At 35.7% G+C, this 25009-nt stretch overlaps 2 protein-coding genes across 2 annotated transcripts; both read right to left on the reverse strand.

The window, feature by feature from the left end:
* Positions 1 to 931: 931 nt before the first annotated feature.
* LOC145306444 (gamma-aminobutyric acid receptor subunit rho-2-like) lies at positions 932 to 17805 on the reverse strand. Its single transcript, XM_080148540.1, has 13 exons — positions 17730 to 17805; positions 13169 to 13267; positions 12513 to 12621; positions 11956 to 12005; positions 10337 to 10421; positions 9667 to 9782; positions 8854 to 9037; positions 8169 to 8210; positions 2727 to 2770; positions 2316 to 2349; positions 1759 to 1860; positions 1430 to 1474; positions 932 to 1017 (listed from the first exon to the last, which is right to left on the reverse strand). The coding sequence occupies exons 1-13, from the start codon at positions 17790 to 17792 to the stop codon at positions 932 to 934; spliced, it is 1059 nt and encodes a 352-aa protein (XP_080004666.1). The 5' UTR covers positions 17793 to 17805.
* Positions 3089 to 6975, reverse strand: LOC145306306 (uncharacterized). The gene has a single exon (XM_080148388.1). It carries the CDS (start codon positions 6973 to 6975, stop codon positions 3163 to 3165), a length of 3813 nt encoding a protein of 1270 aa, XP_080004514.1. The 3' UTR covers positions 3089 to 3162.
* Positions 17806 to 25009: the final 7204 nt, after the last annotated feature.

Below are 25009 nucleotides of genomic sequence, written 5' to 3' on the forward strand. Positions count from 1 at the left end.
ATGAGATAAAAAAAGAAAAAACCTTAAGATATCAATTTATAAATGTTTTTGTAGCATTTCTGCCAGACTGGCGGACCAAGTGAGTTGTGTACTGGGTGCTCTTTAGTACAGGGTATCTTTATTATATAAATGCATTTACCCCAAAGCGTTACGGACTTACGGACTGACGGACGGACAGACAAAGTTATTAATAGTTATTTAACGTATTGTATTAATATAGATACCCTACCGCGGATATCGAATTAAAATTTATTCAAACCAGTTTTTAGCCCAGGGGGACGAAGCCCCGGGCTAACAAAACAGAGGCCTCTAGGACACGCAAAATGTTTTTTTTCTTCTTTCTTTTTGTGGTTAGCGAGATCCTTTGGTACACTTAGACATCCTTTTACTTTTTAAAAGCGAAGCTTTTCTATATTTAGGTTCAGTCCGTCCATCCGTCCGTCTGTACGTCCGTATTTAATTTTTTCGTTAATTTAGGCATGTTAGAATTCTCCTATCGATTTCAAACTTTGCATGGTGATTCCTGCAGTGGTTAGGTACGATTTAGAAATCGTAGCAACTCTATAGAATGTCCGTACGTCCATTTTAAACATGTTGATTTTTTTACTCTTTTAACAACAAATTTTTATGTGATCTAATTATCTATTGATCTAATTTTTGGTATACTGATTCCTATGACAACAAAGTACAATATTAAGAGCGAAGCAACTCTATAATCAAGACCTAAAAATGTAAGTATGTCAATAAGCATTTTTCTGTATCAAGCAGTTTTTCAACAAGTTTACTTACAATTTTGCTTCGACAATTAAACATTTTTATTCTGATTATTCAGTTCTGACACTGTACAAGTGTTAATGCCCGTTTGGCCTACCGTTTCAGTGCTTCGCTTTTAGGGATGTTGTCATCCTTGTTCATGAGGAAATTCATTGAATTAGTTTGTTCCTGATTTTGGTGAGAGTCCGTTTTCAAACTCTTGTATAGACAGCTGCATCTTCTTCATCAAGATTAAAGCATAACCTAAAATATGGAATTATTTTACCCTATTGGCATAGGAATTATTATTCCACAAATCAGATGAATAGGATAATCATATCATGCAAAAAGTTATTTTTAAAAGGATAGACTTTCAAGGGACATCTATAGAGGAAGACGAAGATAGTCCCTCAATGACGTCACAAAAATGAGGGATGAGGAGAGGAGAAGTGGGAAAGAAAACCCTTAAAAAAGATATGGATAATCCCTCGTTTTTAGGACGTAATATGCTGATTTTTTAGGGACTTTTTTCGTCTTCCTAAAGAGTAACTATATGTTACAGAAATCATCATGCCAATTTTGAAATCGATAGGACAATTCCAACATGCCTAACTTAGTAACAAAAACTGTATGTTACTCTTAACGTAGAAAAGTTTTATTATTAAAAAAAAATTACCAACAAGTGCCCCAAACACAAAAAGAACACACACTATAATCCACGCTGAAAAAAAAGATTATTTAATACCTACATTTGCGACAACTTTTATTAAAGACAAACTTCCAATTTTAAAATTTTTGCAAAAGGGCTTGCTCTAATACATCGTAAATAATGCCCGCTAGTTGTAAAGTTAATGGAACAGAATAATAAATCAAAAAATATTATCCTAAGGCCCCATTAAAAATCCGGGAGGAAAATTGAGCACTGATTCTGGACGGACCGACTATAATTATTGAAAAGCTTTGCTTTTAAAAATCAATATTTTTTTATGATTCTAATGTTCTTACTTGAAATGGCAGAAAATCCAGTAACATTGGGAGATGAATTTGAGACTGAATTAAAAATATTGACTAGCACAAGAAAGTTGGTTACTAACAACCCCATTCTTCCTGAAAAATATACAACATCAAGGCTTTTTCCCAGTTACTGGATGGCAAATGTTTTATGATATACTCAAAATTGGTATAAGCTGTACACATTTTTCGGAATAAAATTAAGTTAGGTTAAAGATAAAGTATTTGCACATATTGTAAGAGAATCCTGATATCATGTTACTTCTGGCTAATATAATAATAGCCCCCAACACATACCCTTATCACTTTACTCCATCCCCATCCATGGACCAATATCTGAGGACAAGCAACTTAAATTGAGGACAAAAATACCCAATATCTAGGTATTCTATATCCATTGTTATAATGGGTACTGGGTAGGGCACTGCAAGTATAGGATCTTGAGGATTAGGGCCTACCAACGGGTGTTGAGAATAGGAAAAAAAACTAGCCCCCCCCCCCCCCCCACCCACCCCATTCTTTTTCAATTTATTTCAAAATAATCTTTTTACCTGGAACCACTTCGGGTGGAATAAAAAAGCTGATCTGAATTACATTTAAAACATAAGAACATTTGTGATTAAATTAAATTGAAATATTTCATACAATTTTCATATCTTTTTTTGAACAGGGAGGTAGGGACATTGGGCTGATTCTAATATAGAGGCCTAGATTTAACCTATTTGTTACAGGAATCCTCATGTAATGTTTGGAATCAAACATGCTTTGCTCAGTAGAGATATAGGTTGAAAGTTTTTACTTTGCTAGTTTGAATTTAAATCATACCCCAAAAATACCCAAAGTTTTAAAGCTTACAAAGGAAAGAATGTGGCGGATACCAGTATAATTTACAGTCCAATGTCCCCTACCTCCCTTCCTTGGAGACACCAAAAATTTAGAAAAGTTTTGATGATATACATTACCCAAGAAACAACAACCATAAGACCAGAAGGGAGATAATAATTGACTGAAAAATAATTTAAATCAAATTTAGTAATAGTTATTTTCAGTATGGCTTTGAATCCGTTTAATATCTGCTGAAATTGATATAAAAATCATAAAAATAATACCAGCTTTGGGCTTACAAAGCTGGTATTATTATCTAAAGTAAGCTGTCTGTAATACAATGCGTTAAATAACTATTATCGTATTTTTGTAATATCGATCATACTGGAATAGGTATTTAAAATATTCTCTCAAAAAAACTCACAAAACCTTTAATTTATTGTTTTTGTCTTTTGAAGCATAATTTTGACAGACAGACTAACAAAAACATGGCATATGGTTTATGGTTTATGGTTTATTGTTAAATAACTCCAAGAAGTCCAATTAGGACCATAAGAGGAGGTTGTTGATTCACTATATCAATGTTTCAATATATTTGTCCAAGAGTTTTTTAAACACTGATATTTTGTCTGTAGATTTAACATTCACAGGTAGATTGTTCCAATCTTTAGTGGCTCTTGTGCTGAAGAAATTTTTACCAATTTCTGTGTGATGGAATAATACTTGTAGACTGTTTTCGCCATCAATATTAGGTATGTTCCTGGTTGTTCTTCGGCCGGGTTGTGGAGCCTTAAACCAGTGATGCTTATCAACTTTGTCTATTCCTTTGATAATTTTGAAAGTCTGAATCATATCTGCACGCATCCTTCTCAAAATAAGTGATGGTAGTTTCAATTCTCGCAGCTTTTCTTCATAGGTATTGCCACTGAGCCCAGATATCATTCCAACAGCCTTTTTTTGAACTTGCTCCAGTTCTTCTATATCTCCAGTTTGCCAGGGACACCAGGATGGAGATGAATATTCAAGGTGGACACGTACATACCTTTTATATAGATTAAGGAAAATAAATCTATCTCTGAAATGAAATGCCTTAGTAATCTGCTTAAGAATTCCTTTGGCTTTTCTCGCTATTTCCCTGCAGTGTTGGCTAGGTTTTAGGTTGGAGGAAATTTGGACACCAAGGTCTTTTTCATGGTCTACTTTGGCCAGAATTGAGTTCTTCATTGAGTAATCAAATTTAGGATTATTTTTACCAAAATGCATTACCTTACATTTGGACACATTGAACTCCATGCCCCATTTGTTGGCCCAGACACATAAAGAGTTGAGCTGCTCTTGTAATTGTTTTCTGTCGTTTTCAGATGTAACAGGATGGCCAAGTTTTGTGTCATCTGCAAATTTTTTCATGACTTTAATGAAAGGTGCTGCGTCATCAATATCATTTATATAGATAAGGAACAACAGGGGACCAAGGACACTTCCTTGAGGTACACCAGAGAGAACATCAACCCAGTCTGACTCCTCTCCATTAATGACAACACGTTGCTTCCTAGAATTAAGCCAATTAGAGATCCACTTTAAAAATTTTCCATCAATTTTCATAGCTTTAAGCTTTTGCAGGAGCTTTTTTATTGGCACTTTGTCAAAAGCTTTGGCAAAGTCAAGGTAGATAACATCAACTGGTTTACCATTTTCTACATAATTGACAAGATCTTCTAAAAATTCAAGGAGATTAGTTGTGCAGGATCTTCCTTTACTGAAGCCATGTTGTGATAATTTCATCAGCAAATTTCGTTCAATGTGGTTTACAATATTGATTTTAATCATTGATTCCAACAACTTGCAGGGAACACAGGTAAGACTGATGGGTCTATAATTTTCAGCTTTGCCTTTACTTCCTTTCTTGTGTATTGGTGTAACATTAGCAAACAACCAGTCAGTAGGAACTTCAGATGATTTTAGAGATTTGTTAAATATCATAGCCAGGGGCTCGGCAAGCTCGTCACAAAAAGTTTTAAGAACAAAAGTGCTAATTCCATCAGGGCCACAGGAGTTTGTATTTTTCAACTTTGATATTTGTTCTTTTGTTTGGTTAACTGTTACAAACATTTGGTTAAGCTCAGGAATATCATTATTAGAATTTGAATCAGTCACAACATTCACAGAAGAAAAGTCGTTTGTAAATACACTTGCAAAATAGTTGTTGAGAATTTTAGCCATTTCAACACTGTCTGTAACAATATTGTTATTTTCCACTAAGGGTCCAACATTTGTTCTGGTTTTAGTTTTTGTTCTGAGATAAGCATTGAAGGGTTTTTTATTTGTATTGTTAGCAAGTTTCTTTTCAAATTTACGTTTGGCATTTCTGATTGCTTTTTTGCATTTTTTCTCCAACTTTTTGTAAATATTATGATTCTCCTCGGTTTTGTTCTTCATATAAATGTCATATCTTCTTTGTTTCTGACGACTAAGTTTTATAACAGCTGCATTCATCCAGACAGGTTTGTTTAGCTGACGTCTCTTTTTCTTAGGAACAAATATTTCTGTTGCTTCTTTAATAGTTTTTTTAAAAAGTTCATAGCTATCTTGCACGTCTAAGCTCTTAAACTTTGCACATAAATTAGCTTTAGAAAGATGATTTGAAAATCCACTTTTGTCAGCTTTGTTCCAATCAAGAACAAGGTCACAATCATCAGTTTTGTAATTACAAAGTACATCTATGCTAATAATAGAGTGGTCACTACTGGAGAGGTTTCCAAGGCTTTCAATATTAAGGATTTTTTCAGGATGGTTGGTCAAGGCTAGATCAAGAATGTTTCCTCTAATATGGGTAGGAAAATCTATTAGTTGGCTTAATCCTTTATTAATAACAACATCAACAAACCTGTCATATTTTCGTGAGGTAGAAGAGTAATTATTCCAATCCACTTGGGGCATGTTAAAGTCACCAATTATAAGTTCAAAGTCATTATCACTTAAATTATTAATAACATCACATAGTTTGTCATTGTTTTCAGTTGTGGAATTTGGAGATCTGTAGGCAAGTGTAATATAAAAATTTGTGTCAAGTTTTTGGTCAAGAACTTTAAACTTACAATATTGGTTAAAATCACTGTTGTCGTCAATTGGTAAAACTGTTAGTCCATTTCTAACAAACACTAAAAGGCCTCCACCTATTCCATTCACAGTATCATTTCTATCACAACGTAGTTTTGGCTCAATATAATAGTTAGGAATATTAAGAAGACTATCAGGAATATTTTCATTGCACCATGTTTCAGTTACTAATATTAATTCTGGTTTATTGTCATGTGCTAAAATGTTAAGATCATCAATTTTGTTGACAATACTCCTGGCATTTAAGTAAACAATATTTAACACTGTTTTTTGGGTCTGGCTCCTGTTGGAACCTCCATCTCGTTGTCTGTGTCGTCCTCCTCCATCTCCTGCCTTGTCCTTCTCTGACTGTGAATCCTGGTTCGTTTTGGAGGGTTTTTCTTTGCTTTGTTCTGGTTTTTGTCCTGGTTTTGGCTGTTGTCTGACCGTTTCACTTTTTTTTATTATTCTCTGTCCTCTTATTCCTATCAGCTTGAACATATAGTTTTTTGCTTCATCACCAGTAAGTGCATTGTTTTGGGCATCAGCTTGTTTCTGTAACTCTTTATCTTCCTTCAATTGAATTTTAGTGAGATCTGGTGAGATGGAAATGTCTGAATAGATGGAGTCTTTGAGCTTAAAGGCATGGTTTAGAATGGAGTCTCTTGTTTCAGGTGAACGTAAACCAACAGTAAGTGGCCTTATTTTGTCTCCTGCTTCTCCTATTCTTGCAACAAATTTGATATCATCTTTAATCATCAGCTCTTTTCCAACAGTCCTAAACAACTTGATGATGTAATTTTCATCTAAAGTTTGTTTTTCTCTATTTTCAATTTCAGCACTAGGTTCAGGAACATTGAATAGTACAAGATTGTACCTCTTTCTTTCTCTCAGGGACATTTCTGTATAAATATCAGCATTATCAGCTTTGAGACTTGCAATTTCAGCAGAAACAGACTCAACCTTGTTGTTTGTTGCTTGCCTTTCTGTTTTTGCTGTGTCTCTGGTATCTTCCAAGTCTTTAATGGCAAGTTTCATGCTGTTGATTTCAGTTTCATGTTTGGTGACCATTTTCTGTAGTTTAGACATGCCTCTATTGCAGCCATCACATGACCAGAAATGAAATCCTTTCTTTTGTTTGATCTTGTCAGCTAGCTTAAACTCGTCATCATCAATGCCACAGTCCTTGTGGAGCCATCTTTCACATATAGAGCACTCAAGGGCAGACTGATTATTCAGGACCTCTTTTTTACAATCAATGCATGGATAGCTTTCTTTCTTGTTACCCATGATGATAGTGTAGAACAATACAGAACAAATAAAACTACTTTTCCTTCCTTCTAGACGAGAGATCAATGATCCCTTAAGAAGTGGCCCTGCAAAGGATCACCGTGAAGTGAAGTAGGTACTAATCACAGAATATTTTGATCACAATAATAAATAAAATAAAAATAAAATGCACCAATCTTTTTTTTCTTTCTTTTTTAAAATTTTTTTTTTTCTATATATTTTTGTTGATTTTTTAAGTTTTTTTGTTTTGTTTTTTGTTTTCTTTGATTTTTTTTATTCTTGTTTTTTTATTTAGTTGGGTCCAATTTTTTTGGAATCTTTTCTATTAATTTTTTTTTTCTTTTCTTTCTTTTTTTTTATTAGGTGCACTGCATATACAATTTACATAAACAAACAAACATATAAATAAAATAATTAACAGTTAAATTATAAAACAAGGTTAGGGTGTTAGGATGTTAGTAGTACTTACTTTCACTACATACGCTCCAGTAAATACTTAATAATTATTTTGGTTAGTGTGGTTAGATGGTTAAATCAAGGTTTACAATTTTAGTTATCATTTGGTAAATAAAAATAAAGTTAAATTTAAAAATTTGGGCTATCAAAGCTTCCCAAGACGCTCCTGGGCTATCAAAGCTTCCCAGACGCTATCCCAGTTTTGCCGCAAATAACTATTTATTTAGATAATTATTTATTGCAACTCTGAGTGATATTCACTTTCAAAATTAAAAATGAAATGTCTATGTTTCTTGCGCCAGGCTGTATAACCTTCTGGCTAAACGCATCACAATAAAATCAAGATATTATTGCGTATCACTCAGCAAGCTCTGTACCTCTCATTTTTTGCCTGGCCCGAACATTTTTTTCACAGATTAAAAAGCACTTTTATATATCAGGAACTGGGCTTACGGCTTCTGAAACATGAGAGGCTTGATCCACCTCTCTCTCTTGTAGAAGTGAATCAAGCAATATTAGCTTGGTCGTTTTAGACACAGAATTTCAATTGCCTATCTTCAATTTCAGCCAAGAAAATTACATTTCACACCTAGCATTATGGACTGACTGACTAATGGATGTACAGACAAAGTGAATTATAGAGTAGCTTTGCTACTGTAAATCATACTTTAATTGATACATCATAGAAATTTTAAACTAAAGTTGTCATTTGAATTTTAGGGTATATTTAACTTTACCTAAATATTTGAGCGAATTTCTTTTCAATGACATCTGAATACCTAAAAATAGTGAAATGGATTTATGATTACCAGGGCTCTAAGGGAGAAGACAATAGATAAAAAAAATTGATGTACACCCCTGATAACAATAATTGTTATTTCTCGCATCGCATTATAGACAGCTCTCTGGGAAAGCTGGTTATAATACGATGTTAGACATAATCATCCGGATATGAATCTGTTTCAAAGCAATACGGGAATAGTTATTTCTCGCATCGTATTATAAACAGCTTTCCGCGGATATAGAATGTACAATTATAAGATTAAAACCAGTTTTTTTAGCCCCGAGATGCCGAAGGCACAGGGTAAAAAAAACTGGTTGTAATCTTATGATTGTACATTTTTATATTCGTAGAAAGCTGGATATAATACGATGCTAGACATAGTTTTTTCGTATGGATGAGAACCGGTTCCTATCCACCGGATTCGAATGAATACGAGAAAAAATATTACCCATTCTATTTTTAAAGTTATTGACAAAGTAAAGTACTCCCCTAATAACGCTAAACAAAATTTCCCCTTCTTTTTTGAAATTATTGGCTTAAAAGTTTGGACACAATAATTTCAGCTATCAGCAAGTTCCTTTGCTACACAAACAGACAGAGTCAACCTGTTATTTTTATATAAGTATGATAATAATAACCTGCAATATTATAAACAGTCCCTGATCCAGGAGAAATATAATCTCTGCCCTCAAACGGCAGGTGTCCTATATCTACTTGATAATCCAGCACAGTGTTGGGATGCTTGATCCAGCTATCAGATTGGTCATAGTCAAATGAAGTATTAAAGGTCATAATTTCATCATTGTAGGCAAAGCTACCAATCTGAACATATAGAAAATGAAATCAGAAGGGGTTGTTCCACCAACATGGGTAAAATTAAGGAGGGTGTCCTTTCCTACATTGGGGTGGGTAGATTTTGGACATTTTTATCTGAGGAACTTGCACATGATTTTCATAAATATAATACACTGCTGGATGATTTAGAATTGCTCTAAAATCTAAAAACCGCTGGCTACCAGCACAAATACAATTTATGACATTTTTTAAATAGGAATCAAAATTTATTAAATCAGAATTAAAACAAATTTTTTTAGAGTTTATTGAGAATTGTCCAATTTGTAGAGGTTTTTTGATATCTTCTCAGACTAGGAACAAGATATTTTGAAATAGATTTAATTAATGATGCCTTCTCACAAAGTACCTTTTTGAGCACTCTTTATTTTATTTCAAAAAAGGAAGGAAAGAAGGGCCTTGGTGTTGTTATGCTCAACTAGGTACTTTAAAGGAAACCACCGTTAAACCTTGTATCAGCAGATACAAGGCCATTTCTGTTTGAAACATTCTTCAAAATGGCACTCCCTCAAATTCCTTATCATACATGAATGTAAGACGACTTTAAATTGTACCAAGTGTGTGCGGCATTGTTGTTATTTAATAGCTTATCAACAAACCTTTAGCTGGCAGACTTGAGTATCCAGTGGGTAGTTGTCAAATCTCATGGGACACCAGAATGTCATTATTAATTCCTGGCTATAAATAATCTCATTACCATTTACAAACCACAGGCCTACAAGAAAAAAAAACTGATCATGAAAAAGAAAGGTGTTTTTCCTCAAAGTGCCAAGTCTAAAACTGAGAGAATACCCGTCGTAGCATATTGACAAAGTAAATTTGATGATAGCTGTTTAGTTGTTCCAGGAATTACCTAAAATTGCTAGCAGCATAGAAAAACATTTTATATTTTAGATTTTTTTATGGGGGGGGGGATTTTTTTTTTTTGGGGGGGGAGGGGTTAATAGACCCCTCACTGTTAATTTCAGTTTTCAAAAGAAAACTTTTTTTTCTTTGGTGGGGGAGGTATTTTTCAGTTTTTTGGGGGGTTGAGGGTGTCCCACAAACCAAAAAAATAGTTATAAAACTTCCCGGAACCTATGAGAAGCTACCCTGTAAAGGAGAACCTGATTGGTCAGTGAGATCCTTCAGTACAAGTTAAAACAGACAGACAGAGAGACATCGTTCTACTTATTATTATCATAGATACCTGCAAACCGCCGATTGGTTAGTGAGATCCTACGGTACAAACAAACAGACAGACATCATTCTACTTATTATTATAGATACCTGCAAACCGAGTCAACAATTTCAAATTTTCAGTTCTCTTTAGATGGTAAACAAACAGGTCTGGTTTCCATAAGTCACCAATAAACTAAGAATATACAGGGTTCTTTTTTAATAGAACAAAAATATTGCTTAATTTAACCCATTTGCCATTGACAGAAGTTAATGATCTATATCTTAATTTCTTCATTGGGTTTGGGAAGTTTTGTATAAGAAAAAAATACTTAGCGATTTTCAACAAATTATGCCTTAAAAACCGGTTTTTCAAGAGTAACTATTTTTGAAAGATTTTAGGATCATGACAAATTTAAAAAGTATGCAAAAATGTGTACATTTTTAAAATTTAAATTGCTCAGCTTGTGTTAATAGTAGAAAAATGCTATGCATACCGTTAGAATCATCATAAACTCTAGTTTTTGGATATTTAAGAACTATTCATGTGGCACGTATACTAGAGGAGCTATGTGGTAAAATGTTCCAAATGAAACATATATTTACAAAAACTAGAGTTTATGACGATTCTAACGGTATGCATAGCATTTTTCTACTATTAACACAAGCTGAGCAATTTGAACTTTAAAAAGGTACACATTTTTACACACCCTTTAAATTTGTCATGATCCAAAAATCTTCCAAAAATAGGTATTTTGGAAAAACCGGATTTTAAGGCATAATAATGAAAATCGTTAAGTATTCTTTTTCTTATACAAAACTTCCCAACCCATTGAAGAAATGAAGATATAGATCATTAACTTCTGTCAATGGCAAGTGGGTTAAATTAAGCAATATTTTGTTCTATTAAAAAAACACCCTGTAAAACAAAAATCACAATACCCATACAATCATAGCTTCAGAAATCGCCAACTCTCCCCCCAATTTCAATTTTAGATTTTAAAATAAATTTTTCTGGTATGGGGACATTTTTTCTAGGGGTGATATCTCCTATGAGGATGGTGGTATTCTCCTGTACAATAAGTTTATAAACCTTCCCAGGACCTATGTGAAGCTGAATTGTAAAGGAAACCATAACAATTCAGCATTAGGGATATTCTTTGGTTCAAACAGACATAGACACTCATAGACATCCCATTATTAAAAGCGATGCTTTTCTATAATTAGGGTTGGTCCGTCCGTACGTCTGAGATGGATAGCTTTCATTAATTTAGGCATGTTATAATTGTCCTATCGATTTCAAATTTTGCATGGTGATTCCTATAGTAGTTAGGTACGATTTAGAAAGCGTAGCAACTCTATAATCATTACCAATATGTCTGTATGTCCATTTTAAACATATTGATTTTTTACATTTTTACAAATTTTCTCGTGATCTAATTATCCAATTGTTCTGATTTTTGGTATACTGATTCATGGGAAAACAAAGTACAATATTATAAGCAAAGCAACTCTATAATCAAGTCCTAAAAATGAAAGTATGTCCATAAACATTATCCTGTATCAAGAAGTTTTTCAACTAATTTTCCTACAATTTTGCTTTGACTTTTATTCATTTATATTCTGATTTTTCAGTTTTGACACTATACAAGTGTTAATGTCCGTTTGTCCTACCGTTTTAGGGCTTCGCTTTTATAGATGTTGTCATCCTTGTTTTTTACTAAAATTACTTCAAGGTCCACAGCAACCCATTTATCTTCTTTTCCAGTCGTAGGTGGACCTAGAGAAAAATCATGGAAAATTGTAGTTCATTTTAACACCTAGATTAATACCTATTATCAAAATACAGTACCACATATTGAACATAATTGTCCTTTTAAATTGAATCTACATAATATATCTAGTTAGTCCATCTGACCCCAAAAGTTTTCAAACTGAAAAACTGATTCCTATAGCAGACAAACACCTTTTTTTTATTTTTTACATTTAAGTTATCAAGCAATGAAATTTTTCATGGATATAATTTTAGAAAGCTAACTTTATCCCAAAGAATTCAACTACTCATACCTAACTTATCATAGGTTTTTTCATTTGCTTCACACTATTCTAAGAAAAATTTTTTATGTGATATAATTTATTTACAAAAACAAAATGAAAAAAATCATGCCCCTTCCTACCAAAATCTATACCAAATTTCATACAATGACATGTCTGGAAAGTACCTTTACTGTTCTCCTATTGGCTAATATAGAGAGTATGTCTCTAGATTATCTCTATTCAGAAATACCTATTATTCTTGGTTCCAGCCACTTCACCCTGAAGAACATGGAAAAAGTGATTGTGAAATCTTTGTCATTCACACTGATGATCTGGGTCACATCAAACTGAAGTTCAATCTTAACAAAAGTTGCATTATTATTGTACTAAATTTTATTTTAAATCTATAGGCCATTCTGAAATGCATATAAAGGCGATTTGAGCTACCCATTATGAATGACTGGACCAACCATTACAATTTTGCCTCTATAAATAAAAATCAGTGCTTACCCATAAATGGCCTTTTTTCAAAGATAACCCACCCCCCCCCCTTCTTTATATATTTTTTAAAAATATAAAATAAGCAGGGGGGGGTGGTTTATGCTTTGCCTAAACTCTGCAGGACAAACAAGTACCCAATATAACCTAGCCTAACCTCCCCAAAGTAATTGACATACAAATGAGAAACTACCCCTCCCCCCACCACAACATTTTTTTTTTGAGGGGGGGGAGTAGTGCTGAAGATGGCCGAGTACATAATGTGATAGCAATACCTGAAATTGATGTGGAATATAAGTGGATATTATGACAGGGTATAAAAATTGTCGTCAATCTAGGTTGCTAACATGGACAGGAATGTACATAAAATCTTGGTGTACGATCCAATAAATAATAAATCCATTATACCTGAATAGGAGAATATGGCAAGTTTCTCTTCTTATATGTATCCAGATCTATACAATAATTTGCAGAACACTGAAGATTCCTACTTTTATTTACACCCTCCTTAAAAAATATTATCCTGTAATAACTATTTTTAAGGATTTTGCTAACTGCTAAACTGAGCTGGATCTTTAAATCGTTTTGATGGTGCGCTGAATCAGGGCGATTCAGAAGTGAACCGGAGGTGCACCACAGCTACTGCTATTTTACATGGATCTTTAAAAAGATTTTCGGCACGGTGTTGCTAGATTGCTGGCGACACTCAATAACATATCCATACGTGCCGGTACAATTTTATAACTTAAGCTGGGTCAGTACAGCGTTTTATATAAAACAATATATAATTTTTTTTTAAATAACTATAAAAATGTTTTCATGATAGTTTTGCAATAAAATATTAAACTAATTTTTAAAAATATTTATTTATTAAATATGATTCACCCTGATTTAGCGCGGCAATGCCACTAGTTGAGTATCATTGGCACGCTGGTACCGCGCCACTGGCCGCGCTAAATCGTCCATGCCAATTTGATTTAAAGATTGGTATTAATAATCTGATGGTGCGCTGAAATGAATCGCCCCGGTTCAGCGCACCTCTAAACGATTTAAAGATCCAGCTCTGATATTGTTTTGCATTACAATGTAGATCCGGCGTTGCTACAAAAGACCACCTCTAAAACAGACCAACACTACAAAAGACCAACAAGTAGTTCTTACAAAAGACCAACACCTACAAAAGACCAACACTACAAATGACCAACACCTACAAAAGACCAACACTACAAATGACCAACACCTAAAAAAATCGTAATGATGGTCTTAAGCTGCAAATGGTCTACCATTAAACTTGTATTTATCAAATTAATAAATATAATGAATGCTTTAGATAGATTATAAACAACACAATTACGAAATTTGTATGTATTATATGTGCTTCTATTACTAAGTACATAAATTGAATATGTTTTACCTTATTAATACATTTGATGTTTATATAACAATATATATTCGTTGGTCTTTTGTAGTGTTGGTCTTTTGTAGGTGTTGGTCTTTTGTAGTGTTGGTCTTTTGTAGTGTTGATCTTTTGTAGAGTTGGTCTTTTGTAGCAACGCCGTAGATCCTCATAGGTTACGAGAAGGTTAATAATTACTTTTTGGGAGTATACCAAAAGAAATTGCTTATAGAATTAAATCATTCCCCTCCCCATAAAAAAATCCCTCCCCCCCTCACAACCTCATTCACAACCTCATTCCTATTGTGGTAGTCGGACAGACAGACTGTCATTTTCTAGAGCATACTACGCTCTGAGACTCCTGGCAAATGCTGGTGTTAAAACTCCACCCATCACATTCCTAAGCCAACTCTTTCTTCTATTTTGACCGCCAAAGAATGTGGTCAAAGTTATCAGCCGCCGATGTGGGGAGGGAGTTGCCCCTCCCCCCCCCTTCATGTTCCAGTTAATCTACCCTTTTCCGCCTTTTCCGGGGGACGTCTACCTTACCCCCTACAGGGGCCTGCCCATCTGCTATTCACCTGGCTGCAGCCCCCCATCTTCTCCACACCCATTTTCTACCTAACCCAATATTGTAATCTGTTTGTATATAAAGCCATTAATTTGTTGTGTATAATCAGTTCAAATAAAACATTCAAACTTTAGTACTTTATTGATAGAATCCTTAAGGCTAGGGGCTCTTTTGACCAGACTCGCTCAGTAGGGTTGAACTGCTTCACCCCTAATACAATTTGGTGTCAGCGTGTTTCAATCGAGAGGTGACGAGGGGGAGTGGTGATGAGAGGAGAGGTGACACCCCTCACCACCAAGACGAGAGAAGAGGTGACCCCCGTCACCACCAGTGGAAGAGGAGGAGTGACCACGTTCGCCCCCAGGAAACCAGCCGACGGGGATCCGCCAGAAGTTGGGGACCCTGCTTAGACGCTGGGGCCCCAGCCGGATGAACAGAAGGAGACTTTAGCTGAGGCCACCACCCCCAGCTGTGAACTGGGTCAGAGGTGCAAAGGGATAGCAGGACACCACTCCCCAAGAGGCCTAGAGGCCCCTGGGAGACGATCGGCTGCCTGCCTCTGCACAGACCCAATAGCAACCAACCTGCCTGTTCCTGGGAAGGGTTCACCAACTCTACCCTCAACTGCCAATGAGTGGTCACCTCCAGCCAGACACCCCTGTCCAAGGCCAGCCGAGAAGAACTTGCCAGCCAGGGGAGACCTTCCTAGACCTACACCTCCAGCTGATGATGTATGGGACCCAGGAATACAGACATCAGCCACCCCCCGCCGTCGCCTGGGAAGGGAAGAAGATGCACCCTGTAACGAGCCCAACGGTCAAAGATCTTTTCCTAGCCCAGATGGAAACAGAGTGCCAGGTCACCTCCCGGCTAGGGGAGAGATCTCAGGATGTTGTACCTTTAGTCCCCTCACAGCAGGGACTGGGGAGCTGCCTGCCCAGAGGCCAGCTAGACCCCCGCCGGACCTTCAGACTGGCACCAACCTCCGACGCAGGGAACTGACCTACCCCTACACTGAAAATCTGACTGCCAGTCTCCTACCTGCCCCCGTCCGAGACAACCCTGGGTGAGACAAGGTGGCCACCAAATCACCACCACCACCTGCCAGCGTTATCCGTGACCCTAAAAACTGGATACTCAATCCAATGGTGGAACGGTTGCAGTAACCGTACCAGCTAGCAGTCAACATGGACCCATTGGCCAGCTGCCCCTGTACCAACCAGCCGAAGCCACTGTCCTGCCACCACCAGCTGTTGACAGGAGTCTGACCAGCAACCCTGAAGAAGGAGGAGAGCAGTCTGGATCTGCGCCTGCGCCGCCAGCTGGCGCCATATGTAATCCAACGGACAAACTAGAGTTGGAGATACCTGAGAACCGGACCAACCACCCTGGAGGAGAAGAAGAGAACCTGACCAGCCAACCTGCAGAACTGGGAACACCTCCTCTGGCGCCGCCGCCAGCACCAATGCCACCTACCAATGCCATTTGGAACCCAGAGGCCAACATGGAGCCTCCACTGTCCCGCAGCAAGCCACCCGAACGAGAGGCAGCCACCGATATGGAGGTTGCGGCCCCCGAGGATGACACCAGGGCCATATGCTCCCTCCAGATGTTGGCAATCCCCGTGAGGGTGGGAGCCAAGGCCCCCAGCAACCTGAACAAGGCAGGAGCACCAATGGACCTGTATGTGCCCACCTCTCTTGCCGTCCCTCCTCTAGGGGCCTCCAGAGGGTACCTGGACCTCCACTTCCAGCTGCCAGCCAAGACGGAGATCGTCCTGCAGACCAGACAGAATTTCCAACGCCGAGGTCTGACCATCCCCAACTCTCAGCTGCGAGCCGACAGGGAGCTGACCATGTTGATCACCAACAACAGCCACACCAAGCAGTGGGTGTCCAAAGGGGCCCGTGTGGACCGAGTTGTTCTACACCACGCTGTGGCCCAGAAAGAGTCTGCCGCCCACCATGGTTCAAGGCCTGATGTCCTGAGGTCCCTCACGACTCGAAGGGGAGGTTGTGGTGGTCGGACAGACAGACTGTCATTTCCTAGAGCATACTACGCTCTGAGACTCCCTCCACCCATCACATTCCTAAGCCAACTCTTTCTTCTATTTTGACTGCCAAAGAATGCAGTCAAAGTTATCAGCCGCTGATGTGGGGAGGGAGTTGCCCCCCCCCCTTCTTGTTCCAGTTAACATACCCTTTTCCGGGGGACGTCTACCTTACCCCCTACAGGGGCCTGCCCATCTGCTATTCACCTGGCTGCAGCCCCCCATCTTCTCCCATTTTCTACCTAACCCAATATTGTAATCTGTTTGTATATAAAGCCATTAATTTGTTGTGTATAATCAGTTCAAATAAAACATTTAAACTGTAACTACTTGTAGTACTTTATTGATAGAATCCTTAAGGCTAGGGGCTCTTTTGACCGGACTCGCTCAGTAGGGTTGAACTGCTTCACCCCTACCACACTATCAGCCCCTTCCCCTGTTCTACCTAAAAGTACTGAAACTCTTTATAGTGCCTATAAATGACGTCATACAATACAAATGACAAATGCTAGGCCAATACACAGACTGAATTACTAATGGTAGACCAGTATACATTTAAATTAATCAATGGCAGACCAGTATACATTTTAATTGGCCAATGGCATGGCAGTATGACGTCTTTTTTTATAGGCTTCATAAAAAGTTATAAAAGTACTAGGTTCTATATGATAAATGATTGTCAGAGATATAAATGGAAAAGACAATGACAATAAATCTACGTACATACCCAATGATTAGACACAAAATTACCCCTTCTGTAAATTTAAATTAGTGGTTAAAATATTTGAACACACAACTTAATTAACTAACCTATCAAAAGACCCCAAAGTTGTTAAGCCAACGAATAAGAAAACGTTATTATAATACTTTGGGGACTATTGTAATAAACGGTCCATTGTTCAATCTCTCTGAATAATAGTCCTTATTAAATTGTTATTAATGTTTTTTCTACCTGGCTAAAAAGTGACTCTGGTAGAGTAAAAAGCATTAATATTTGTAGACATTGTAATCTCATTTTGAACACTATAATACCAGAATAGTTATTTTAGACAGTTTTCTACGGATTTTAAAATAAATAATAAAAACCAGTTTTGGTAGCCCAAGGGCCTCAGGCCCGGGATAACAAAATTTATTATTTTTATTTTAATATTTGTGGAAAATTGTCAGAAATACGATGCTATACATGATTTTCTAGTATAGCTAACAACCGGTTCTAATCCAGCGGATATGAATCGGTTTCAAAGCCATATTGGAAATATGTATTCAATACAAATAAAAAACTAAAACAATGTTAATAACTTAATAGGCCAAGGAAAAGTAAAAAACTAAAGTATTTGTGTTAAATTAAAAATAAATTAAACCATTTATTGCTTGCTTGGTGCACTTCTTTAATTCATTTTGGAAATTTTGATATAAAAGTAACAGGATCTGTGTGTGTCTGTCTATGTGGATGTGTACCGAAGGATCTTGCTAACCACTAAACCGATATGGTTCTCCTTTACAGGGTAGCTTCTCATGGGTCATAACCATTTTTGGAAGGGTACTACTACCATCCCAAGAGATATTGTCTCAAGAAAAATGACCCCCTAAAAACTATTTAATTTTTTGAAAGTGGTAGGGGAGGGGTTCCCTAACTACCACCCTCAAGGGCCCCTAGAGGCATTTCGGGACGTAGCCACTTGTATATTTTAAGTTGATTAATTATTCATTTTTATAAATATTCAATGACTCATCCCCCCCCCCCTTGTATTTCCTTTACCCCAACCACTCCATCCCTACTGGATGAACGACCTGACCAATAAATTATGTCGATGTTAGCAACCTGAATTGAAGACTATACTTCCCTGTAATAATATCCACGTATATTCTACATCCATATTTTGACACATTTTTCTTTATAATTGTGATTAATCCTATAATTGGTAATCCAAGGTTTCTCGGTTCAAGCCAACCCCCCACCCCCCCCCCACCCCCACGTGCAAAATTGATTCTGATGAATTTAGCCATACTTATGACCCCTAAAAGGGCGAAACATTGTGTCTATGGATATAACACAAAGTAGTAAGGTTTTTCTGTCTGAAGCTAAAAAAATAACAAGAGCTATTTTCTTACACCTCCCCCTTCTAGATTCTAAGGGAGAATCAGATTGTCCCCTTTGGATTTTAAAGTTCTTGTTATTCAACAATAATTTAATTTTCTTTAATGGTAAATTGCTTTGATTGACAATATGTACATGAAGTACGGTCGTTTAAATTTTTCAAGTAAAGAACGCCAAACATAAGTTTTGCCTTTTTGATTTATCAAATAGGCAAACTACTCACAAATTTCTTGCTCTCTATCTCTATCATAAGCTGTGATATTAAGATGGAGGGGGGGGGGGGGGCTAAGCTTAAACGATTTCAACTAACTGTACTAGAAATAACCATATCAAAAATCAAGGCAATACTTATGTAAAAGTAAGAGGGTCTCTTTATGTGTATATGCTAACCGCTGAGCCGATATGGTTCGCCTTTATATACATAATACATACTTTTAAAACTACAATTTAAAGGGGAAAAGTCAACTTCCCTCTTCCCCCCAACCCCCTTATTTTGGTCCCTTAGAGGCCTCTAGGGACGTTGCCTCTAGTTGAAGGGATAAAGTGTCTTAATATCAAAATATTGGGCTCTGTCACAGGGAGAGAGGGGACATTGGGCTGTTTATTACACTAGTTCCCAATTTTTTATTCTAACATTTTTTTGGCCTGACACCTAAGTACTTTTATTGAATTTTAATTTGTTGGTTGATTTTGTTGTGTGATTAAACGTTTCAACCACAAATTGTAATAATACAGGAGGGGTAATTTTGTGTATCATAATTGGTGACGTACATTAATTTATCGACAATTGTCTCATCCCTGTAAATCCCTGACTCTAACAAGTAATTACATATCAAATACACGAAATCAACCTTGATGTCAACAGTTTTAAAATTTTCATTTATTTTTGTGTGATTAAATAAATATAAAAAGTCTTGACTCCAAATGAAAGGATCAGTAGTAACACATTTGATATTGATTTTTTTAAAATTTTTTCAAAAGCGAAGCTTTTCTATAATTAGGGTCGGTCCGTCCGTACGTCTGAGATGGATAGCTTTTTTCATTAATTTAGGCATGTTAGAATTGTCCTATCGATTTTAAATTTTGCATGGTGATTCCTGTAGTAGTTAGGTACGATTTAGAAAGCGTAGCAACTCTATAATCATTACCAGAATGTCCGTACGTCCATTTCAAACATGTTGATTTTTTACATTTTTAACAACTAATTTTTATGTGATCTAATTATCCGATTGTTCTGATTTTTGGTATACTGACACCTAGGACAACAAAGTACAATATTATAAGCAACGCAACTCTATAATCAAGTCCTAAAAATGTAAGTATGTCCATAAACATTATCCTGTATCAAGAAGTTTTTAAACAAATTTACTCTTTGCTTCATTTAAAATCTGGTTTTTCAGTTTTAACACTATACAAGTGTTAATGTCCGTTTGTCCTGCCGTTTCAGGGCTTCACTTTTATGGATGTTGTCATCCTTGTTTATTTCATATAATAAGTCAATTATAAAAAAGATGAATATCTTGGGATAAAGATTCACTTTATTGTATTATCTTTATTATATTTGTTGCAGGATCTGAGTGTCTGTCTGTACAAAAGAATATCCCTAGCCACTGCACTGGACCAATATTGTTTACCTTTACAATGTAGCTTCTCATAGGTCCTGTGAACGTTTTACTCTATTTTTTTAGGGGGGGTACAACCAATTTACCACTAGAGACCTCTAGTGATATTAAATGATATGGGGATAAAAAGAAAGAAATATCTTTGTTGTTAAAGAAATTCTTTTTAAGTTAGTTACGGCAATAAATCGGGTATAGTCCCTTTCGTGGCAACGCCCTTAAGGGGCGATTCGTCGTATTTTTAATCTTACCTAACCTTGCGGGGCACCTAACCCAATTTAACTTAACCTAATCTGAAATAACCTAAAAAAAGCCATTTTAAAAATAAATCTAATATTTTAAGAGAATCATTTCGTACTTTCTTTATACTGTAGTGTGTTTGGATTTGTTATTGAGTTCGAGGTTTCCAAATCAAATAATATATTGAACAAGGATGACAACATTCAAGACAATCAAAATTGAAAAAAAGATAATATTCTGTCCAAGGCTTTTATCTTTAATAACAGCCAAGAAAATTACATTTAATCCATGAACTTACACCTTCAGCACTATGAAAGACGGACAAAGTAAGTTTAATGGATAAATTGAAATCTTAACTTCAGTGTAATTAACAGACGGGCGGATACAAAAATTTTTAGAATAGTCATTATTTTCTTTAAAGTATTTGCACAAAGAAAACGTTATAAGTAGGCTAAAAAAATGCGTTAATGACAGATTTACGGACAGCCAGATATTTATAGCTATACAGCTTCTGCATACCGATAAGGCAACCATTTGTAGATGGAGAAAGACACTCAAAAATCAGCTATGTGACGTCATAAAAATGTGTTATTTTCCATTTCTTTTTAGAGGTTTTCTTTCCCACTTCTCTTCTCATAAGCAACTCAATAAGCCGCAGTCTTTAGTCGCAGCAATCCCCAGCTGAAGGCGTAGAATTCAGCTGAATCCTTCTCTTTTAATCAAAATCGAATTTAGACGTACTAGCTTAAATTGATAAATGAAATATTTATTAAGGTTAAATTAACTAAAATATCCATGCATTTTTTATATGTTTTAAATTGGTTAAAATGCAATTTTGGTATTTTACACCAGGCTGTAATTACTTAGTTAGATACAGCAGGGGCCGTGTTTCAGCAAATCAATTCCATTTTAAATTGCTTAAAATTTGTGGGGCGTAATGTTGGTGTAAAACTTATTTTGTGTTGTAACTAAAGAGAAGTGGAAAGCAAGTGGGTTGTGGGGAAATTTTCACTTAAAATTGTTTGTTTCGCTGTCAAGGGTCCCCTTGAGTTTCCTTTTGTGTGTCGTGCTCTGTGTGAAAGTCAGTGAGAAACCTTTTCCCCACCTCATATAGCAAAGACGACAATTTACCTCCGATGAATGATCAAGCGCGGCATATACGCTTTGTGTACTCCAACTCTGGCGCCTATTCTTTTTGTTGGATTGGAGAAATGTGTTTTGGTTGTGTGGTGCCTTGGAAATATGTAAACATTGTTTGTCAAAATCCCTGTCCTTTGTCCCGAAGCCACAATGTGGGGCGGGAGGGGCATTCTAAAATTTTTTACCCCTAACACCACTTTCCTACAATGTAGTTTTTCATGTGGGGAGAAATAAGAATTTTTGGTTGCTGGAAATACATCTAAAAATATTTTATAAAGATTTCTATGAACTGTGGATATCTGACCCAGGGGCGTCCAAGCTTTTTATTTTGGGAGGGGTAAAATTTTTTTAAGGGGGGGTAATTCGGTTTTGGGGGGGGTAAAATGGCGCGCGAAGCGCGCCGCAAATTTTTTTTACCCCCCCCAAAATTTCTACCCCGGGGGTATAATTTTCTTGGGGGGGGTAATTACCCCCCCTGAAATCTGTTGGCAGGGGTAAGTTAAATTTTATCAAAAATTTAGTATTAAAAATGCGCTCAAAGCGCGCAAAAATTTTTTTTGTTAGAGATTTTCTATTTTGGGGGGGGTATTTACCCCCCCAAAATTGTTTGGGGGGGGTAAATACCCCCTCCTAAATGGTTGGGGGTGCATACGGCACCCCCAGGGTAGGGGTAAATTTTAAATGGGGGGGGTAATCGCCCCATTACCCCCCCCCCCTTGGACGCCTATGATCTGACCAATACAATATTTTGTCTGTTTGTCTGTCATTTATGATCAAAAGACAAAAAATAGTAATTTTAAAGGTTTTATGATTCTCTTGAAAAAAAAAAACAGAATTAATCTTATAATTGTACATTTTATATCCGTGGAAAGCTGTTTATATTATGATGCGAGAAATAACAATAATCAATAGGTTTTTTTCTTCGCTACATATGAATTTTGTCGTCCTAGTTTTTTTTCATTTTACAACAAATTTTACCATTTCAATTATAAATGATAAACCTAAAAATTTTATTTGCTAATTGGTTAATGTTATACCACCTTAATCCTGACTTTTCATTGCATTAATCAAATTTCAGGTGTTAGATAATTGAATAGATATTTTATTAATAAAAATGTAAAAATCATTTTTGATAAATTACAAGAATTTTCATTAAATATTATAAAAATAACAAATTTATTTTTATAAGAAATAAAATTTTAGTTTTTTGTACTGGTCGGTCAATTGGGCATGCATGTTTAGGAGGAATAAAAAAATCCATAAACTCAAGGAAAAGGGATTGATCATCAGGCTAAAAATTCTAGGAAAAATGTGAATGAAACCTAGGCGTATAATCTATATTTGGTATGGAGCAAACTTTACTAATAACGGGTGTGGCGTATAATTAATCACCAGACCTCATTGTATATTTGACAACAACAAAACATTGTCTGCAAATTTAATTTTTTTAAAAGTTTTTATGAAGAAAGGTTTTTAAAAAATATTTTACCTCCATTTTTTAATTCATGAAATTTAAAATTTGTTAAAAAACAAACCAATTATATTGCAACTAATTATTACTTAAACACATTTTGAAACTCTTTAACTTGTTTAATATGATTAGTGCCAATTAGTTTTCTTATGTTGCATTAAAAAAAAAGTTTGTTTTTCTATTTTCTAATTCTATCATTAGCTTCCACGAAAAGAAGTATTTAAGGCAAAAGTTCAGAATATTCATTATTATTTATATATTATATTCAATTTTCAAACACCATATAATTTTTGAAATTTTTTTGATAAATTAGCTAGAACTCTAACACTGAATGAATTACCCACTCCAAAATTATTGGATATTGATTATAGATAACTAAATGGTTTTATAACAATAATTTAATACATTATTATATATACATATAATAAAAATTGGAAATTGTCAGCATTGAATATAGTTGGATGCAAAGCCACTAGCTAAGTTAACCCAAGGAGAAGTTTATTTTCTCGTATTCATTTGAATCCGGTGGATAGGAACCGGTTCTCATGAATACGAAAAAACTATGTCTAGCATCGTATTATATCCAGTTTTCTACGAATATAGAAATGTACAATCATAAGATTAAAACTAGTTTTTTTAGCCGGTGCCTTCGGCACCACGGGGCTAAAAAAAACTAGTTTTAATCTTATAATTGTACATTCTATATCCGCGGAAAGCCGTTTATAATACGATACGAGAAATAACTATTTTCGTATTCATTCGAATCCGGTGGATAGGAACCGGTTCTAATCCATACGAAAAAAACTATGTCTAGCATCATATTATATCCAGCTTTCTACGAATATAAAAATGTACAAAGGTAGGCACGGTCTAAAAAAACTGGTTTTAATCTTATAATTGTACATTCTATATCCGCGGAAAGCCGTTTATAATACGATGCGAGAAATAACTATTCTTCTTTGTTTACCGCAGACAATCCTGACCTATGTTATCAAGAAAACTGTCTGAATCTAAAATATGGCATTAGGATTCAAATTCAGTATACAAAAAATATGAAACAGCTGGAAAAATTTTGATATTTTAGACTTGTTAATCAAATTGTAAAATTGGTTTATTGATTAGTCATGTAAAGTAACAAATTTCGAACATTAGTCATCATGGAAGTTCTAAAGAATAATGTCAGATTGTTCGTTATCTGTGTTTCAGTTAGCATGTTTAGTTTTCAGTTACATAATGCTTTGAAAAATTTGATTGACCCACCTCAAGTTGACTCTTCATCTTACACAAAAATTGAAGACATTGAGCTGCCCTTGATCACAATTTGTCTCACTAATCAAACAAACCTAGCAGTACTTAAAGAATTCGGCTACTCAGATGGACTGCAGGACCTGTTAGCTGGATCAGTTCCTCAGAAACAATCAAGTTCAAGACCTCCAATCAAAGTTACTTCAAATCAAACTGGATGGATTGATGTTCAAGGAATTGATAATGTAGTGTTTATCCCAAGATATGGCCACTGCATTGAGCTTTCTGATTATGATACTGACTTTGATATCTCTATAAATGCACATTTGGCAGAGGATCCTAGTTTGAGAGTTTTTATAACAGACAAGACCTTCAGAAGCTATTCTAGTTTAGACTATAGCTCTAACAAAGGCAACCCA

This window comes from Acartia tonsa, chromosome 14, assembly GCF_053477335.1.
Source record: "Acartia tonsa isolate MP-2025a chromosome 14, ASM5347733v1, whole genome shotgun sequence".
Classification (NCBI taxonomy): Eukaryota; Metazoa; Arthropoda; class Copepoda; order Calanoida; family Acartiidae; genus Acartia; species Acartia tonsa.

What these genes read in the sequence shown, in the direction of transcription:
- LOC145306444 (XM_080148540.1), bottom strand. Translation starts at nt 17,792, where the DNA reads ATGAGATTACAATGTCTACAAATATTAATGCTTTTTACTCTACCAGAG. An exon ending in CAGAGTCACTTTTTAGCCAG is followed by an intron (nt 13,268 to 17,729) that starts GTAGAAAAAACA and finishes ATATTTTTTAAG; the next exon opens with GAGGGTGTAAATAAAAGTAG. An exon ending in CTCAAGTCTGCCAGCTAAAG is followed by an intron (nt 9,038 to 9,666) that starts GTTTGTTGATAA and finishes CTATATGTTCAG; the next exon opens with ATTGGTAGCTTTGCCTACAA.
- LOC145306306 (XM_080148388.1), bottom strand. Translation starts at nt 6,975, where the DNA reads ATGGGTAACAAGAAAGAAAGCTATCCATGCATTGATTGTAAAAAAGAG.